Source organism: Trifolium pratense, linkage group LG1 (genome assembly GCF_020283565.1).
Source record: "Trifolium pratense cultivar HEN17-A07 linkage group LG1, ARS_RC_1.1, whole genome shotgun sequence".
Taxonomy (NCBI): domain Eukaryota; kingdom Viridiplantae; phylum Streptophyta; class Magnoliopsida; order Fabales; family Fabaceae; genus Trifolium; species Trifolium pratense.
In genome coordinates, this window is record NC_060059.1 from 24760935 (window position 1) to 24778575 (window position 17641).

At 38.1% G+C, this 17641-nt stretch overlaps 3 protein-coding genes across 3 annotated transcripts; all 3 read right to left on the minus strand.

The window, feature by feature from the left end:
- Nucleotides 1-1752: 1752 nt before the first annotated feature.
- Nucleotides 1753-12783, minus strand: LOC123906598 (phosphoribosylformylglycinamidine cyclo-ligase, chloroplastic/mitochondrial-like). Its single transcript, XM_045956544.1, has 5 exons — nt 12477-12783; nt 8548-8645; nt 8360-8461; nt 2162-2221; nt 1753-2027 (listed from the first exon to the last, which is right to left on the minus strand). The coding sequence occupies exons 1-5, from the start codon at nt 12781-12783 to the stop codon at nt 1806-1808; spliced, it is 789 nt and encodes a 262-aa protein (XP_045812500.1). The 3' UTR covers nt 1753-1805.
- A 1959-nt stretch (nt 12784-14742) lies between these two features.
- On the minus strand, nt 14743-15133 carry LOC123906623 (phosphoribosylformylglycinamidine cyclo-ligase, chloroplastic/mitochondrial-like). Its single transcript, XM_045956579.1, has 2 exons — nt 15049-15133; nt 14743-14962 (listed from the first exon to the last, which is right to left on the minus strand). The coding sequence occupies exons 1-2, from the start codon at nt 15118-15120 to the stop codon at nt 14771-14773; spliced, it is 264 nt and encodes an 87-aa protein (XP_045812535.1). The 5' UTR covers nt 15121-15133; the 3' UTR covers nt 14743-14770.
- A 1734-nt stretch (nt 15134-16867) lies between these two features.
- Nucleotides 16868-17502, minus strand: LOC123890872 (phosphoribosylformylglycinamidine cyclo-ligase, chloroplastic/mitochondrial-like). The gene is made up of 3 exons (XM_045940596.1): nt 17385-17502; nt 17211-17308; nt 16868-17124 (listed from the first exon to the last, which is right to left on the minus strand). Exons 1-3 carry the CDS (start codon nt 17500-17502, stop codon nt 16933-16935), a joined length of 408 nt encoding a protein of 135 aa, XP_045796552.1. The 3' UTR covers nt 16868-16932.
- Between the last annotated feature and the right edge of the window lie 139 nt (nt 17503-17641).

Consider the following 17641-nt stretch of genomic DNA (forward strand, 5'->3'; position numbering starts at 1 on the left):
TTTGTTATTGTCATTGTAATTATAAAGATCACATTTATTTAAGGTGTTGTCTAATGTGTACAAGTAGGGTTGGGAAGAGGTCAGGCCAGACCAGGCTTTGGAAGGCCTGAGCCTAGCCTACAAATTTTTTTTAAGCTTAAGTCTGGCCTATATATAAAAAGAAATTTATAGATTGGTCCATCCATATTAAACCTCTTTTTTTTATACTCAATAAAATTCCAAAAAAATCCTTTAAAACCCATTAACTTAGAAACCCAGTCCTGACCCGGGATTGAGACCCGCGACCCGCGCTGCTCCGCTCCATTGAGAACCCGGTTGTAGCGACCGAGAAGCTTAGTTGCTCCGCTCCGACCGTTCCCATCCCGGTGAGGTACCGCTCCGCGACACCGGGATCCCGTCGGGATCGCGCGCGATTGAATACTATGAAAATTACTATACACGAAGTTTTTGTCCCTACGGTTAAACCACCTATTTCTAGTGGGCGCCTTCTAGGGTGGTCCCCACGGTGGGCGAGTGAGCTTATGCTAAACTTGCCTGTATAACATTTTTCTAAATGTTTTTTTTTTACAAAAATCTTCTCCGCAGGTTGGGTCACCCATGACCACTGCCTTCCACCGATTTTCTGCTGTCAATTAACCAATGCAGAGAAATCACCAATGTTTTAAAATCAACATTTTAAGAAAAATTGTATTTAGCCAAGTTTGATTTCAACATCAACATAATGTATTTATTGTGTCATGTTTAAGAATGAGTTTATTTGGATATTAATTTAGAACCTCACAATCCCGCTATAGTGGAAAGCAGACCTGTATCATAGCGGGGAGGGGTCTGCCGCTACACTATCCCGCTGTAGCGCCGCTATTAACATCCTAGGCTGTTGATGCATCTATTTGCAACTAGATTTAAATTATAAAGCAGGTGAAGAAATTCGTGAACTAAATTAAATTAAACCTTCATATATAATATAATAAAAATGTAATCAAAACATAACAGAAAAACTGAGTCAATCCTCATGTACACAGGGAATCTAAACTGAGGTTTGAGAAAGCAAAATACAGAAAGAAAATATGAAACCTGGGATAGGATCCTAAATCGCTAAAACTCTACCTCTCTATGCCTCCAACAAATCCCAACAACTTTTTCAAAAAAAAAAAAAATCCCAACAGCAAAAGATGTGAGAAAACTAGGTTAAAAACACAATTTATAGTTTGCACTGCAGCAGGCTGTGATCTAGAGCTGTTACGCACACAGAGTAAAACTGTGCACCCTCGCAGAGCTGCTACGTGGCGCGATCTGACGCGATGGTACACTATAAGCTCGTGGACCCTCGGCACACAGGATTCCAGCGACTGATCAGCATCATAACGATAAAAATAAAATCATTAGTATTTTGTCTTACGGCTAAAGCATGGGTACTCCATTTGAAGGAGAGTACCGATACCGAGTACGTATTGGGTATTAATACGTATCTGGTACATCATGGTACGCACCGAAATCGTATCAATATTTTTAATTTTTTTTCTCATACAGGGTACACCATGGGGTATGCCAAACACAAAAAAATGGGATTTTTTTCGATTTTTTATCAAAAAAGAGTAAGACATATAATAAAAAAAAAAGGAGACAGTTGTCTGATGGTGGTGGTTGTTGTTATTGTGGTCGTGGAAACTGCCAAAAGTGATGCCCACACACCAGCGGTCTCAGTCAATGGAGTTCCGACGACAAGGAACTCCTTAGGTGTTATTCAAGACTAAAATCAAAATGAGTCATATTTGCAAGGACCAAAATCATATTTAAGCCGAATTTTAACAAAACTGATAGATTTGATTACTCATCGTCAAAACCAAAACCAACCTTCTTACAAGTGAGAAGTCATTAGAATGAACTCCACTAGATGGCAAACCAATAAGAATATCACCAGCAATAATGTTCTTTCCATCAATTATAGAATCTTTCTCCGCAATGCCAACAGCACAGCCACATAGATCAAAGTCACCTTCTCTGTAGAGACCAGGCATCTTTGCAGTCTGTAAGTGTAAAATTAACTAAGTCACACATATTATCGCTTTATCAACAACCATATTTGCAGATGGTTGGGTATATGCGTAGGAGGGAGAACTATTTAAATAAATAAATAAAAAACTAGAAAATATTTCAATACCTTTCCTCCTAAAAGAGCACAATCAGATTGCTTACAGCCATCAACAATGCCTTTGATAACCTGAAGGGAAAACACCGCCAAAGCCTCCAATCCCAGGCGCCATCTTCGCTATTCTTCGAACGAGTTTGGAACCTGCATTGATATCAACGCCGGCGCCACTGTACATGAAACCTTCGTCCCCTTCTCCAGCAAACACCGTGTTCTTGCCCCTCTTCGACGTCGACATTGATAATATGCCGCTGTAACAGCCGGTTTGACAACATAAACCGTGTCTGATTGCAGAGGAGCCATTGGACTTGCTAGAGTTAGGCTTAGCTGATGCTACAGCAAGGTAACAAGATAGCCATGTGCAAGCTCCCAGGATCATTGCTGAGACCAATACAAAGCGGTTAAGGGGAAGACTAGTGAGAGTGTGAGACTGTGAGAGAGAAAAGTATTTTGGTTTAGGTTTAAGGATTTAATTTATACCGTGTAAACAATTATACATGCCTTTAATGAGATAACAACAAAAATCATCATTTTTTAACGTACAAAATTAAAGATAACAACAAAAATAATCTTTTTTTTTAAACGTACAAATAATCACAATTTAATCTAATATTATGATGAGTGACCTCTTAAGTCTTATGAATCTAGTATAGGATTTACGGAGGTGAAAGCCGTGAAAGGTGCTTGTTGCGAGGAGAGTTAAATGTCAGGGCTCCTTCCTTGGCTGCCTGTGTCAAACCTTTGTCCAAACCAGTGCTCAAACCATAACATCAGATGCACAGCCATTACCTTCTCAGCAACATCCACATCAAGGTGGCCAATGGCATAGTAATCAAGGAATCCCAAAGGCTTTGTCCCCGAAGTAACAACATCATTGACACTCATCGCAACCTAAACAGAAACAATGCAAAAAATTCAAACATCATAACACATTTCCAAAAGTTTAAAAATTAAAATTCAGTTTCCACAAAGTTCACCAGATCAATCCCAATTGTGTCAAGAATGCCAGTTTCGAGTGCAAGCATCAGCTTCGTTCCAACACCATCCATACTGGCAACAAGCAAAGGTCGGTCAAAATATAATAAAAGAAAGAACAAAACACGAGTGAAGATGAAAAAAAGAGTACCTGAAGGGAAAAAACTGCCAAAGCCTCCAATCCCAGGCGCCATCTTCGCTATTCTTCGAACGAGTTCGGAACCTGCATTGATATCAACGCCAACGCCATTGTACGTGAGACCTTCGTCCCCTTCTCCAGCAAACACCGTGTTCTTGCCCCTCTTCGACGTCCACATTGATAATATGCCGCTGTAACCGCCGGTTGGGCAGCATAAACCGTGTCTGATTGCAGAGGAGCCATTGGACTTGCTAGAGTTAGGCTTAGCTAATGCTACAGCAAGGTAACAAGATAGCCCTGTGCAAGCTTCCAGGATCATTGTTGAGACCAATACAAAGCGGTTAAGGGGAAGACTAGTGAAAGTGTTGAAGTGGCAAAGTTTGTCACAAGAAAGAGGGGTTTGAATTGTGAACCTTTTAAAATTTTAACCTTATAGCACAATAAGAAGTGTTAGTAATTAAAATTAATTCTGTGTTAAGTGAGATCGTTCTAAGAATGATCTGTGCAGTGCAAATATGACAGTAGAAAATAAAAGTTAAGGGAAAGAGAATCAACACAAAGAGTTATCCTGGTTCACCCCTAATATTTGGGTTACGTCTAGTCCCCACCACTTGTGAGTTTATCCACTAGAATCACTTAAAGTTACAGATTCAAGATCTACAATTCTTCTTTAATCTTGACCTAAGATCAACAATTACCAAAGCTCCTAGAGCTTTACACTTTCCTTGTCACCTTGACTAAACACACTCAATCAATAGTCACGTATTGACTTGAGCTATTACAATATGATTGATTTGGTTCTAAGCTATTTTGATACTTAAAACAAAATGAGAAGCTTAGATAAAAACACTCTAAAAGAGATTGATACTCTGATTATGAAACAAAATTAGAGTGACTTAAAAGAGCTTTGAGCTTGAGAGATTGAATGTGATTGTAAGACTTAGAATGCTTGAAAACTCTTGCTCTTTCTCATGGATCTGGTTGCCTTTTATAGATGCTTGCTTGAGATTGAAGCTTGGCCTTCAAGTATATCAGTTAGAGACCAAAATAGAGCCGTTACTCAGAGCCAAACAAGCAGCAGATATTTTCTGCATAATTGCCAGATTCTCTGCTCATTCTTGAAACAGTCTTAAACTAAGTTTTGCTTGGATTCACAAAAGCCAAAGGAGTGTGAGCTGTTAGCAAGTACAAATGGGTTGTTTCCTGCTTCCTTCCAATGTCATAGATCAGAATATAGCCGTTTGAAGCTTCAGAAAAAGAATCATGACAGTTGGAGGTGGTTTTGCAAAACTGTATGCAGGAACATTCTTGAATCATTCTTAAGCCATTCTTTCAGCATATCAACAAGTGTGATGAAGCTTCATCCTTATCCCTTTGTGATGTGCAGCTGTTTACTAGCCTCAAGGACAACTCAAAAATAGCTTCAGCTTGGAAATAAAACAGCTGGAAAAGTACCATGGCATGTAAGACAAAAGTGTACTTGTATGACACCTTCATTGAAGAATGTTCCTTTATTGTACTTGGCTTCAAGTGCATCATAACTCATAGATCAGAACTTGTTGTTGCATTCTGATTGGTCTATGATATGTGATCAGATATTTCCATTGGTTGATCAATACCATAAAGGATCAAGCTCATAGTTTACTTTATGACTAGGAAAGCATATGCTTAAGTTCCATCAATATTGTTGATCCCAAAAGAGATTTATTCATGTAGAGATTTAATCCACTATTCCTTTGTAAAAGTGCTTATTTGTTTTGTCCTTAGTTGACTTGAATGATCAGAAAGCACTTAAACCAAAACGTGCTTCTATTCAAAAGTGCAGTCTGTGTCTGAAGAATGATCTTAGATTGGTCTTAAAACAACTTTGCAGGATTTTAACTTTGCAAGTGAGTTGTTAGAATCTGTTTAAACTTATACCACTCAAAAGCACTTGTTAGATAACAAAATGATCAGAATCATTTAAAATATAATTAAAGATGTTTGTAATCTTTAAAATATCAAAAGTGGATTTTGCCTCAACAAGTGTGAGACTGTGAGAGAGAAAGGTATTTTGGTTTAGGTTTAAGGATTTAATTTATACCGTGTAAATAATTAAACATGTCTTTAATGAGATAACAACAAAAATAATCCTTTTTTTTAAACGTACAAATGATCACAATTTAATCTAATATTACGATGAGTAACCTCTTAAGTCTTATGAATCCATTTTAGGATTTACGGAGGTGAAAGCCGTGAAAGGTGCTTGTTGCGAGGAGAGTTAAATGTCAGGGCTCCTTCCTTGCCTGCCTGTGTCAAACCTTTGTCCAAACCAGAGCTCAAACCATAACACCAGATGCACATCCATTACCTTCTCAGCAACATCGACATCAAGGTGGCCAGTGGCATAGTAATCAAGGAAACCCAAAGGCTTTGTCCCCGAAGTAACAACATCATTGAGACTCATTGCAACCTAAACAGAAACAATTCAAAAAATTCAAACATCATAACACATTTCCAAAAGTTTAAAAATTAAAATTCAGTTTCCACAAAGTTCACCAAATCAATCCCAATTGTGTCAAGAATGCCAGTTTCGAGTGCAAGCATCAGCTTCGTTCCAACACCATCCATACTGGCAACAAGGTACGAACCATCATCTGCTCAAAAGCAAAGGTGGGTCAAAATATAATAAAAGAAAGAACAAAACACGAGTGAAGATGAAAAAAAGAGTACCTGAAGGGAAAAAACCACCGAAGCCTCCAATGCCAGGCGCTATCTTCGCTATTCTTCGAATGAGTTCGGAACCTGCATTGATATCAACGCCGGCGCCATTGTACGCGAGACCTTCGTCCCCTTCTCCAGCAAACACCGTGTTCTTGCCCCTCTTCGACGTCCACATTGATAATATGCCGCTGTAACCGCCGGTTGGGCAGCATAAACCGTGTCTGATTGCAGAGGAGCCATTGGACTTGCTAGAGTTAGGCTTAGCTGATGCTACAGCAAGGTAACAAGATAGCCCTGTGCAAGCTTCCAGGATCATTGCTGAGACCAATACAAAGCGGTTAAGGGGAAGACTAGTGAAAGTGTTGAAGTGGCAAAGTTTTTCACAAGAAAGAGGGGTTTGAATTGTGAACCTTTTAAAATTTTAACCTTATAGCACAATAAGAAGTGTTAGTAATTAAAATTAATTCTGTGTTAAGTGAGATCGTTCTATGAATGATCTGTGCAGTGCAAATATGACAGTAGAAAATAAAAGTTAAGGGAAAGAGAATCAACACAAAGAATTATCCTGGTTCACCCCTAATCTTTGGGTTACGTCTAGTCCCCACCACCTGTGAGTTTATCCACTAGAATCACTTAAAGTTACAGATTCAAGATCTACAATTCTTCTTTAATCTTGACCTAAGATCAACAATTACCAAAGCTCCTAGAGCTTTACACTTTCCTTGTCACCTTGACTAAACACACTCAATCAATAGTCACGTATTGACTTGAGCTATTACAATATGATTGCTTTGGTTCTAAGCTATTTTGATACTTAAAACAAAATGAGAAGCTTAGATAAAAACACTCTAAAAGAGATTGATACTCTGATTATGAAACAAAATTAGAGTGACTTAAAAGAGCTTTGAGCTTGAGAGATTGAATGTGATTGTAAGACTTAGAATGCTTGAAAACTCTTGCTCTTTCTCTTGGATCTGGTTGCCTTTTATAGATGCTTGCTTGAGATTGAAGCTTGGCCTTCAAGTATATCAGTTAGAGACCAAAATAGAGCCGTTACTCAGAGCCAAACAAGCAGCAGATATTTTCTGCATAATTGCCAGATTCTCTGCTCATTCTTGAAACAGTCTTAAACTAAGTTTTGCTTGGATTCACAAAAGCCAAAGGAGTGTGAGCTGTTAGCAAGTACAAATGGGTTGTTTCCTGCTTCCTTCCAATGTCATAGATCAGAATATAGCCGTTTGAAGCTTCAGAAAAAGAATCATGACAGTTGGAGGTGGTTTTGCAAAACTGTATGCAGGAACATTCTTGAATCATTCTTAAACCATTCTTTCAGCATATCAACAAGTGTGATGAAGCTTCATCCTTATCCCTTTGTGATGTGCAGCTGTTTACTAGCCTCAAGGACAACTCAAAAATAGCTTCAGCTTGGAAATAAAACAGCTGGAAAAGTACCATGGCATGTAAGACAAAAGTGTACTTGTATGACACCTTCATTGAAGAATGTTCCTTTATTGTACTTGGCTTCAAGTGCATCATAACTCATAGATCAGAACTTGTTGTTGCATTCTGATTGGTCTATGATATGTGATCAGATATTTCCATTGGTTGATCAATACCATAAAGGATCAAGCTCATAGTTTACTTTATGACTAGGAAAGCATATGCTTAAGTTCCATCAATATTGTTGATCCCAAAAGAGATTAATTCATGTAGAGATTTAATCCACTATTCCTTTGTAAAAGTGCTTATTTGTTTTGTCCTTAGTTGACTTGAATGATCAGAAAGCACTTAAACCAAAACGTGCTTCTATTCAAAAGTGCAGTCTGTGTCTGAAGAATGATCTTAGATTGGTCTTAAAACAACTTTGCAGGATTTTAACTTTGCAAGTGAGTTGTTAGAATCTGTTTAAACTTATACCACTCAAAAGCATTTGTTAGATAACAAAATGATCAGAATCATTAAAAATATAATTAAAGATGTTTGTAATCTTTAAAATATCAAAAGTGGATTTTGCCTCAACAAGTGTGAGACTGTGAGAGAGAAAGGTATTTTGGTTTAGGTTTAAGGATTTAATTTATACCGTGTAAACAATTAAACATGTCTTTAATGAGATAACAACAAAAATAATCCTTTTTTTTAATGTACAAAATTAAAGATAACAACAAAAATAATCCTTTTTTTTTTAAACGTACAAATAATCAAAATTTAATCTAATATTATGATGAGTGACCTCTTAAGTCTTATGAATCCATTTTAGGATTTACGGAGGTGAAAGCCGTGAAAGGTGCATGTTGCGAGGAGAGTTAAATGTCAGGGCTCCTTCCTTGCCTGCCTGTGTCAAACCTTTGTCCAAACCAGAGCTCAAACCATAACACCAGATGCACATCCATTACCTTCTCAGCAACATCCACATCAAGGTGGCCAGTGGCATAGTAATCAAGGAAACCCAAAGGCTTTGTCCCCGAAGTGACAACATCATTGACACTCATTGCAACCTAAACAGAAACAATGCAAAAAATTCAAACATCATAACACATTTCCAAAAGTTTAAAAATTAAAATTCAGTTTCCACAAAGTTCACCAAATCAATCCCAATTGTGTCAAGAATGCCAGTTTCGAGTGCAAGCATCAGCTTCGTTCCAACACCATCCATACTGGCAACAAGGTACGAACCATCATCTGCTCAAAAGCAAAGGTGGGTCAAAATATAATAAAAGAAAGAACAAAACACGAGTGAAGATGAAAAAAAGAGTACCTGAAGGGAAAAAACCACCGAAGCCTCCAATGCCAGGCGCTATCTTCGCTATTCTTCGAACGAGTTCGGAACCTGCGTTGATATCAACGTCGGCGCCACTGTACGCGAGACCTTCGTCCCCTTCTCCAGCAAACACCGTGTTCTTGCCCCTCTTCGACGTCCACATTGATAATATGCCGCTGTAACCGCCGGTTGGACAGCATAAACCGTGTCTGATTGCAGAGGAGCCATTGGACTTGCTAGAGTTAGGCTTAGCTGATGCTACAGCAAGGTAACAAGATAGCCATGTGCAAGTTTCCAGGATCATTGCTGAGACCAATACAAAGTGGTTAAGGGGAAGACTAGTGAGAGTGTGAGACTGTGAGAGAGAAAGGTATTTTGGTTTAGGTTTAAGGATTTAATTTATACCGTGTAAACAATTATACATGCCTTTAATGAGATAACAACAAAAATCATCATTTTTTTAACGTACAAAATTAAAGATAACAACAAAAATAATCTTTTTTTTTAAACGTACAAATAATCACAATTTAATCTAATATTATGATGAGTGACCTCTTAAGTCTTATGAATCTAGTATAGGATTTACGGAGGTGAAAGCCGTGAAAGGTGCTTGTTGCGAGGAGAGTTAAATGTCAGGGCTCCTTCCTTGGCTGCCTGTGTCAAACCTTTGTCCAAACCAGTGCTCAAACCATAACATCAGATGCACAGCCATTACCTTCTCAGCAACATCCACATCAAGGTGGCCAATGGCATAGTAATCAAGGAATCCCAAAGGCTTTGTCCCCGAAGTAACAACATCATTGACACTCATCGCAACCTAAACAGAAACAATGCAAAAAATTCAAACATCATAACACATTTCCAAAAGTTTAAAAATTAAAATTCAGTTTCCACAAAGTTCACCAGATCAATCCCAATTGTGTCAAGAATGCCAGTTTCGAGTGCAAGCATCAGCTTCGTTCCAACACCATCCATACTGGCAATAAGCAAAGGTCGGTCAAAATATAATAAAAGAAAGAACAAAACACGAGTGAAGATGAAAAAAAGAGTACCTGAAGGGAAAAAACTGCCAAAGCCTCCAATCCCAGGCGCCATCTTCGCTATTCTTCGAACGAGTTCGGAACCTGCATTGATATCAACGCCAACGCCATTGTACGTGAGACCTTCGTCCCCTTCTCCAGCAAACACCGTGTTCTTGCCCCTCTTCGACGTCCACATTGATAATATGCCGCTGTAACCGCCGGTTGGGCAGCATAAACCGTGTCTGATTGCAGAGGAGCCATTGGACTTGCTAGAGTTAGGCTTAGCTAATGCTACAGCAAGGTAACAAGATAGCCCTGTGCAAGCTTCCAGGATCATTGTTGAGACCAATACAAAGCGGTTAAGGGGAAGACTAGTGAAAGTGTTGAAGTGGCAAAGTTTGTCACAAGAAAGAGGGGTTTGAATTGTGAACCTTTTAAAATTTTAACCTTATAGCACAATAAGAAGTGTTAGTAATTAAAATTAATTCTGTGTTAAGTGAGATCGTTCTAAGAATGATCTGTGCAGTGCAAATATGACAGTAGAAAATAAAAGTTAAGGGAAAGAGAATCAACACAAAGAGTTATCCTGGTTCACCCCTAATATTTGGGTTACGTCTAGTCCCCACCACTTGTGAGTTTATCCACTAGAATCACTTAAAGTTACAGATTCAAGATCTACAATTCTTCTTTAATCTTGACCTAAGATCAACAATTACCAAAGCTCCTAGAGCTTTACACTTTCCTTGTCACCTTGACTAAACACACTCAATCAATAGTCACGTATTGACTTGAGCTATTACAATATGATTGATTTGGTTCTAAGCTATTTTGATACTTAAAACAAAATGAGAAGCTTAGATAAAAACACTCTAAAAGAGATTGATACTCTGATTATGAAACAAAATTAGAGTGACTTAAAAGAGCTTTGAGCTTGAGAGATTGAATGTGATTGTAAGACTTAGAATGCTTGAAAACTCTTGCTCTTTCTCTTGGATCTGGTTGCCTTTTATAGATGCTTGCTTGAGATTGAAGCTTGGCCTTCAAGTATATCAGTTAGAGACCAAAATAGAGCCGTTACTCAGAGCCAAACAAGCAGCAGATATTTTCTGCATAATTGCCAGATTCTCTGCTCATTCTTGAAACAGTCTTAAACTAAGTTTTGCTTGGATTCACAAAAGCCAAAGGAGTGTGAGCTGTTAGCAAGTACAAATGGGTTGTTTCCTGCTTCCTTCCAATGTCATAGATCAGAATATAGCCGTTTGAAGCTTCAGAAAAAGAATCATGACAGTTGGAGGTGGTTTTGCAAAACTGTATGCAGGAACATTCTTGAATCATTCTTAAGCCATTCTTTCAGCATATCAACAAGTGTGATGAAGCTTCATCCTTATCCCTTTGTGATGTGCAGCTGTTTACTAGCCTCAAGGACAACTCAAAAATAGCTTCAGCTTGGAAATAAAACAGCTGGAAAAGTACCATGGCATGTAAGACAAAAGTGTACTTGTATGACACCTTCATTGAAGAATGTTCCTTTATTGTACTTGGCTTCAAGTGCATCATAACTCATAGATCAGAACTTGTTGTTGCATTCTGATTGGTCTATGATATGTGATCAGATATTTCCATTGGTTGATCAATACCATAAAGGATCAAGCTCATAGTTTACTTTATGACTAGGAAAGCATATGCTTAAGTTCCATCAATATTGTTGATCCCAAAAGAGATTTATTCATGTAGAGATTTAATCCACTATTCCTTTGTAAAAGTGCTTATTTGTTTTGTCCTTAGTTGACTTGAATGATCAGAAAGCACTTAAACCAAAACGTGCTTCTATTCAAAAGTGCAGTCTGTGTCTGAAGAATGATCTTAGATTGGTCTTAAAACAACTTTGCAGGATTTTAACTTTGCAAGTGAGTTGTTAGAATCTGTTTAAACTTATACCACTCAAAAGCACTTGTTAGATAACAAAATGATCAGAATCATTTAAAATATAATTAAAGATGTTTGTAATCTTTAAAATATCAAAAGTGGATTTTGCCTCAACAAGTGTGAGACTGTGAGAGAGAAAGGTATTTTGGTTTAGGTTTAAGGATTTAATTTATACCGTGTAAATAATTAAACATGTCTTTAATGAGATAACAACAAAAATAATCCTTTTTTTTAAACGTACAAATGATCACAATTTAATCTAATATTACGATGAGTAACCTCTTAAGTCTTATGAATCCATTTTAGGATTTACGGAGGTGAAAGCCGTGAAAGGTGCTTGTTGCGAGGAGAGTTAAATGTCAGGGCTCCTTCCTTGCCTGCCTGTGTCAAACCTTTGTCCAAACCAGAGCTCAAACCATAACACCAGATGCACATCCATTACCTTCTCAGCAACATCGACATCAAGGTGGCCAGTGGCATAGTAATCAAGGAAACCCAAAGGCTTTGTCCCCGAAGTAACAACATCATTGAGACTCATTGCAACCTAAACAGAAACAATTCAAAAAATTCAAACATCATAACACATTTCCAAAAGTTTAAAAATTAAAATTCAGTTTCCACAAAGTTCACCAAATCAATCCCAATTGTGTCAAGAATGCCAGTTTCGAGTGCAAGCATCAGCTTCGTTCCAACACCATCCATACTGGCAACAAGGTACGAACCATGATCTGCTCAAAAGCAAAGGTGGGTCAAAATATAATAAAAGAAAGAACAAAACACGAGTGAAGATGAAAAAAAGAGTACCTGAAGGGAAAAAACCACCGAAGCCTCCAATGCCAGGCGCTATCTTCGCTATTCTTCGAATGAGTTCGGAACCTGCATTGATATCAACGCCGGCGCCATTGTACGCGAGACCTTCGTCCCCTTCTCCAGCAAACACCGTGTTCTTGCCCCTCTTCGACGTCCACATTGATAATATGCCGCTGTAACCGCCGGTTGGGCAGCATAAACCGTGTCTGATTGCAGAGGAGCCATTGGACTTGCTAGAGTTAGGCTTAGCTGATGCTACAGCAAGGTAACAAGATAGCCCTGTGCAAGCTTCCAGGATCATTGCTGAGACCAATACAAAGCGGTTAAGGGGAAGACTAGTGAAAGTGTTGAAGTGGCAAAGTTTTTCACAAGAAAGAGGGGTTTGAATTGTGAACCTTTTAAAATTTTAACCTTATAGCACAATAAGAAGTGTTAGTAATTAAAATTAATTCTGTGTTAAGTGAGATCGTTCTAAGAATGATCTGTGCAGTGCAAATATGACAGTAGAAAATAAAAGTTAAGGGAAAGAGAATCAACACAAAGAATTATCCTGGTTCACCCCTAATCTTTGGGTTACGTCTAGTCCCCACCACCTGTGAGTTTATCCACTAGAATCACTTAAAGTTACAGATTCAAGATCTACAATTCTTCTTTAATCTTGACCTAAGATCAACAATTACCAAAGCTCCTAGAGCTTTACACTTTCCTTGTCACCTTGACTAAACACACTCAATCAATAGTCACGTATTGACTTGAGCTATTACAATATGATTGATTTGGTTCTAAGCTATTTTGATACTTAAAACAAAATGAGAAGCTTAGATAAAAACACTCTAAAAGAGATTGATACTCTGATTATGAAACAAAATTAGAGTGACTTAAAAGAGCTTTGAGCTTGAGAGATTGAATGTGATTGTAAGACTTAGAATGCTTGAAAACTCTTGCTCTTTCTCTTGGATCTGGTTGCCTTTTATAGATGCTTGCTTGAGATTGAAGCTTGGCCTTCAAGTATATCAGTTAGAGACCAAAATAGAGCCGTTACTCAGAGCCAAACAAGCAGCAGATATTTTCTGCATAATTGCCAGATTCTCTGCTCATTCTTGAAACAGTCTTAAACTAAGTTTTGCTTGGATTCACAAAAGCCAAAGGAGTGTGAGCTGTTAGCAAGTACAAATGGGTTGTTTCCTGCTTCCTTCCAATGTCATAGATCAGAATATAGCCGTTTGAAGCTTCAGAAAAAGAATCATGACAGTTGGAGGTGGTTTTGCAAAACTGTATGCAAGAACATTCTTGAATCATTCTTAAACCATTCTTTCAGCATATCAACAAGTGTGATGAAGCTTCATCCTTATCCCTTTGTGATGTGCAGCTGTTTACTAGCCTCAAGGACAACTCAAAAATAGCTTCAGCTTGGAAATAAAACAGCTGGAAAAGTACCATGGCATGTAAGACAAAAGTGTACTTGTATGACACCTTCATTGAAGAATGTTCCTTTATTGTACTTGGCTTCAAGTGCATCATAACTCATAGATCAGAACTTGTTGTTGCATTCTGATTGGTCTATGATATGTGATCAGATATTTCCATTGGTTGATCAATACCATAAAGGATCAAGCTCATAGTTTACTTTATGACTAGGAAAGCATATGCTTAAGTTCCATCAATATTGTTGATCCCAAAAGAGATTAATTCATGTAGAGATTTAATCCACTATTCCTTTGTAAAAGTGCTTATTTGTTTTGTCCTTAGTTGACTTGAATGATCAGAAAGCACTTAAACCAAAACGTGCTTCTATTCAAAAGTGCAGTCTGTGTCTGAAGAATGATCTTAGATTGGTCTTAAAACAACTTTGCAGGATTTTAACTTTGCAAGTGAGTTGTTAGAATCTGTTTAAACTTATACCACTCAAAAGCATTTGTTAGATAACAAAATGATCAGAATCATTAAAAATATAATTAAAGATGTTTGTAATCTTTAAAATATCAAAAGTGGATTTTGCCTCAACAAGTGTGAGACTGTGAGAGAGAAAGGTATTTTGGTTTAGGTTTAAGGATTTAATTTATACCGTGTAAACAATTAAACATGTCTTTAATGAGATAACAACAAAAATAATCCTTTTTTTTAATGTACAAAATTAAAGATAACAACAAAAATAATCCTTTTTTTTTTAAACGTACAAATAATCAAAATTTAATCTAATATTATGATGAGTGACCTCTTAAGTCTTATGAATCCATTTTAGGATTTACGGAGGTGAAAGCCGTGAAAGGTGCATGTTGCGAGGAGAGTTAAATGTCAGGGCTCCTTCCTTGCCTGCCTGTGTCAAACCTTTGTCCAAACCAGAGCTCAAACCATAACACCAGATGCACATCCATTACCTTCTCAGCAACATCCACATCAAGGTGGCCAGTGGCATAGTAATCAAGGAAACCCAAAGGCTTTGTCCCCGAAGTGACAACATCATTGACACTCATTGCAACCTAAACAGAAACAATGCAAAAAATTCAAACATCATAACACATTTCCAAAAGTTTAAAAATTAAAATTCAGTTTCCACAAAGTTCACCAAATCAATCCCAATTGTGTCAAGAATGCCAGTTTCGAGTGCAAGCATCAGCTTCGTTCCAACACCATCCATACTGGCAACAAGGTACGAACCATGATCTGCTCAAAAGCAAAGGTGGGTCAAAATATAATAAAAGAAAGAACAAAACACGAGTGAAGATGAAAAAAAGAGTACCTGAAGGGAAAAAACCACCGAAGCCTCCAATGCCAGGCGCTATCTTCGCTATTCTTCGAACGAGTTCGGAACCTGCGTTGATATCAACGTCGGCGCCACTGTACGCGAGACCTTCGTCCCCTTCTCCAGCAAACACCGTGTTCTTGCCCCTCTTCGACGTCCACATTGATAATATGCCGCTGTAACCGCCGGTTGGACAGCATAAACCGTGTCTGATTGCAGAGGAGCCATTGGACTTGCTAGAGTTAGGCTTAGCTGATGCTACAGCAAGGTAACAAGATAGCCATGTGCAAGTTTCCAGGATCATTGCTGAGACCAATACAAAGTGGTTAAGGGGAAGACTAGTGAGAGTGTGAGACTGTGAGAGAGAAAGGTATTTTGGTTTAGGTTTAAGGATTTAATTTATACCGTGTAAACAATTAAACATGCCTTTAATGAGATAACAACAAAAATAATCCTTTTTTTTAATGTACAAAATTAAAGATAACAACAAAAATAATCCTTTTTTTTAAACGTACAAATAATCAAAATTTAATCTAATATTATGATGAGTGACCTCTTAAGTCTTATGAATCCATTTTAGGATTTACGGAGGTGAAAGCCGTGAAAGGTGCTTGTTGCGAGGAGAGTTAAATGTCAGGGCTCCTTCCTTGCCTGCCTGTGTCAAACCTTTGTCCAAACCAGAGCTCAAACCATAACATCAGATGCAAATCCATTACCTTCTCAGCAACATCCACATCAAGGTGGCCAGTGGCATAGTAATCAAGGAAACCCAAAGGCTTTGTCCCCGAAGTAACAACATCATTGACACTCATCGCAACCTAAACAGAAACAGTGCAAAAAATTCAAACATCGTAACACATTTCCAAAAGTTTAAAAATTAAAATTCAGTTTCCACAAAGTTCACCAGATCAATTCCAATTGTGTCAAGAATGCCAGTTTCGAGTGCAAGCATCAGCTTCGTTCCAACACCATCCATACTGGCAACAAGGTACGAACCATCATCTGCTCAAAAGCAAAGGTGGGTCAAAATATAATAAAAGAAAGAACAAAACACGAGTGAAGATGAAAAAAAGAGTACCTGAAGGGAAAAAACCGCCAAAGCCTCCAATCCCAGGCGCCATCTTCGCTATTCTTCGAACGAGTTCGGAACCTGCGTTGATATCAACGCCGGCGCCACTGTACGTGAGACCTTCGTCCCCTTCTCCAGCAAACACCGTGTTCTTGCCCCTCTTCGACGTCGACATTGATAATATGCCGCTGTAACCGCCGGTTGGGCAGCATAAACCGTGTCTGATTGCAGAGGAGCCATTGGACTTGCTAGAGTTAGGCTTAGCTGATGCTACAACAAGGTAACAAGATAGCCCTGTGCAAGCTTCCAGGATCATTGCTCAGACCAATACAAAGCGGTTAAAGGGAAGACTACTGAGAGTGTGAGACTGTGAGAGAGAAAGGTATTTTGGTTTAGGTTTAAGGATTTAATTTATACCGTGTAAACAATTAAACATGCCTTTAATGAGATAACGACAAAAATAATCCTTTTTTTTAATGTATAAAATTAAAGACAACAATAAAAATAATCCTTTTTTTTAAATGTACAAATAATCAAAATTCAATCTAATATTATGATGAGTGACCTCTTAAGTCTTATGAATCCATTTTAGGATTTACGGAGGTGAAAGCCGTGAAAGGTGCTTGTTGCGAGGAGAGTTAAATGTCAGGGCTCCTTCCTTGCCTGCCTGTGTCAAACCTTTGTCTAAACCAGAGCTCAAACCATAACACCAGATGCACATCCATTACCTTCTCAGCAACATCCACATCAAGGTGGCCAGTGGCATAGTAATCAAGGAAACCCAAAGGCTTTGTCCCCGAAGTAACAACATCATTGACACTCATCGCAACCTAAACAAAAACAATGCAAAAAATTCAAACATCATAACACATTTCCAAAAGTTTAAAAATTAAAATTCAGTTTCCACAAAGTTCACCAGATCAATCCCAATTGTGTCAAGAATGCCAATTTCGAGTGCAAGCATCAGCTTCGTTCCAACACATTCCATACTGGCAACAAGGTACGAACCATCATCTGCTCAAAAGCAAAGGTGGGTCAAAATATAATAAAAGAAAGAACAAAACACGAGTGAAGATGAAAAAAAGAGTACCTGAAGGGAAAAAACCGCCGGTTGGACAATATAAACCGTGTCTGATTGCAGAGGAGCCATTAGACTTGCTAGAGTTAGGCTTAGTTGATGCTACTGCAAGGTAACAAGATAGCCCCATTCATGCTCCCAGGATCATTGCTGAGACCAATACAAAGCGGTTAAGGGGAAGACTAGTGAGAGTGTGAGACTGTGAGAGAGAAAGGTATTTAGGTTTAGGTTTAAGGATTTAATTTATACCGTGTAAACAATTAAACATG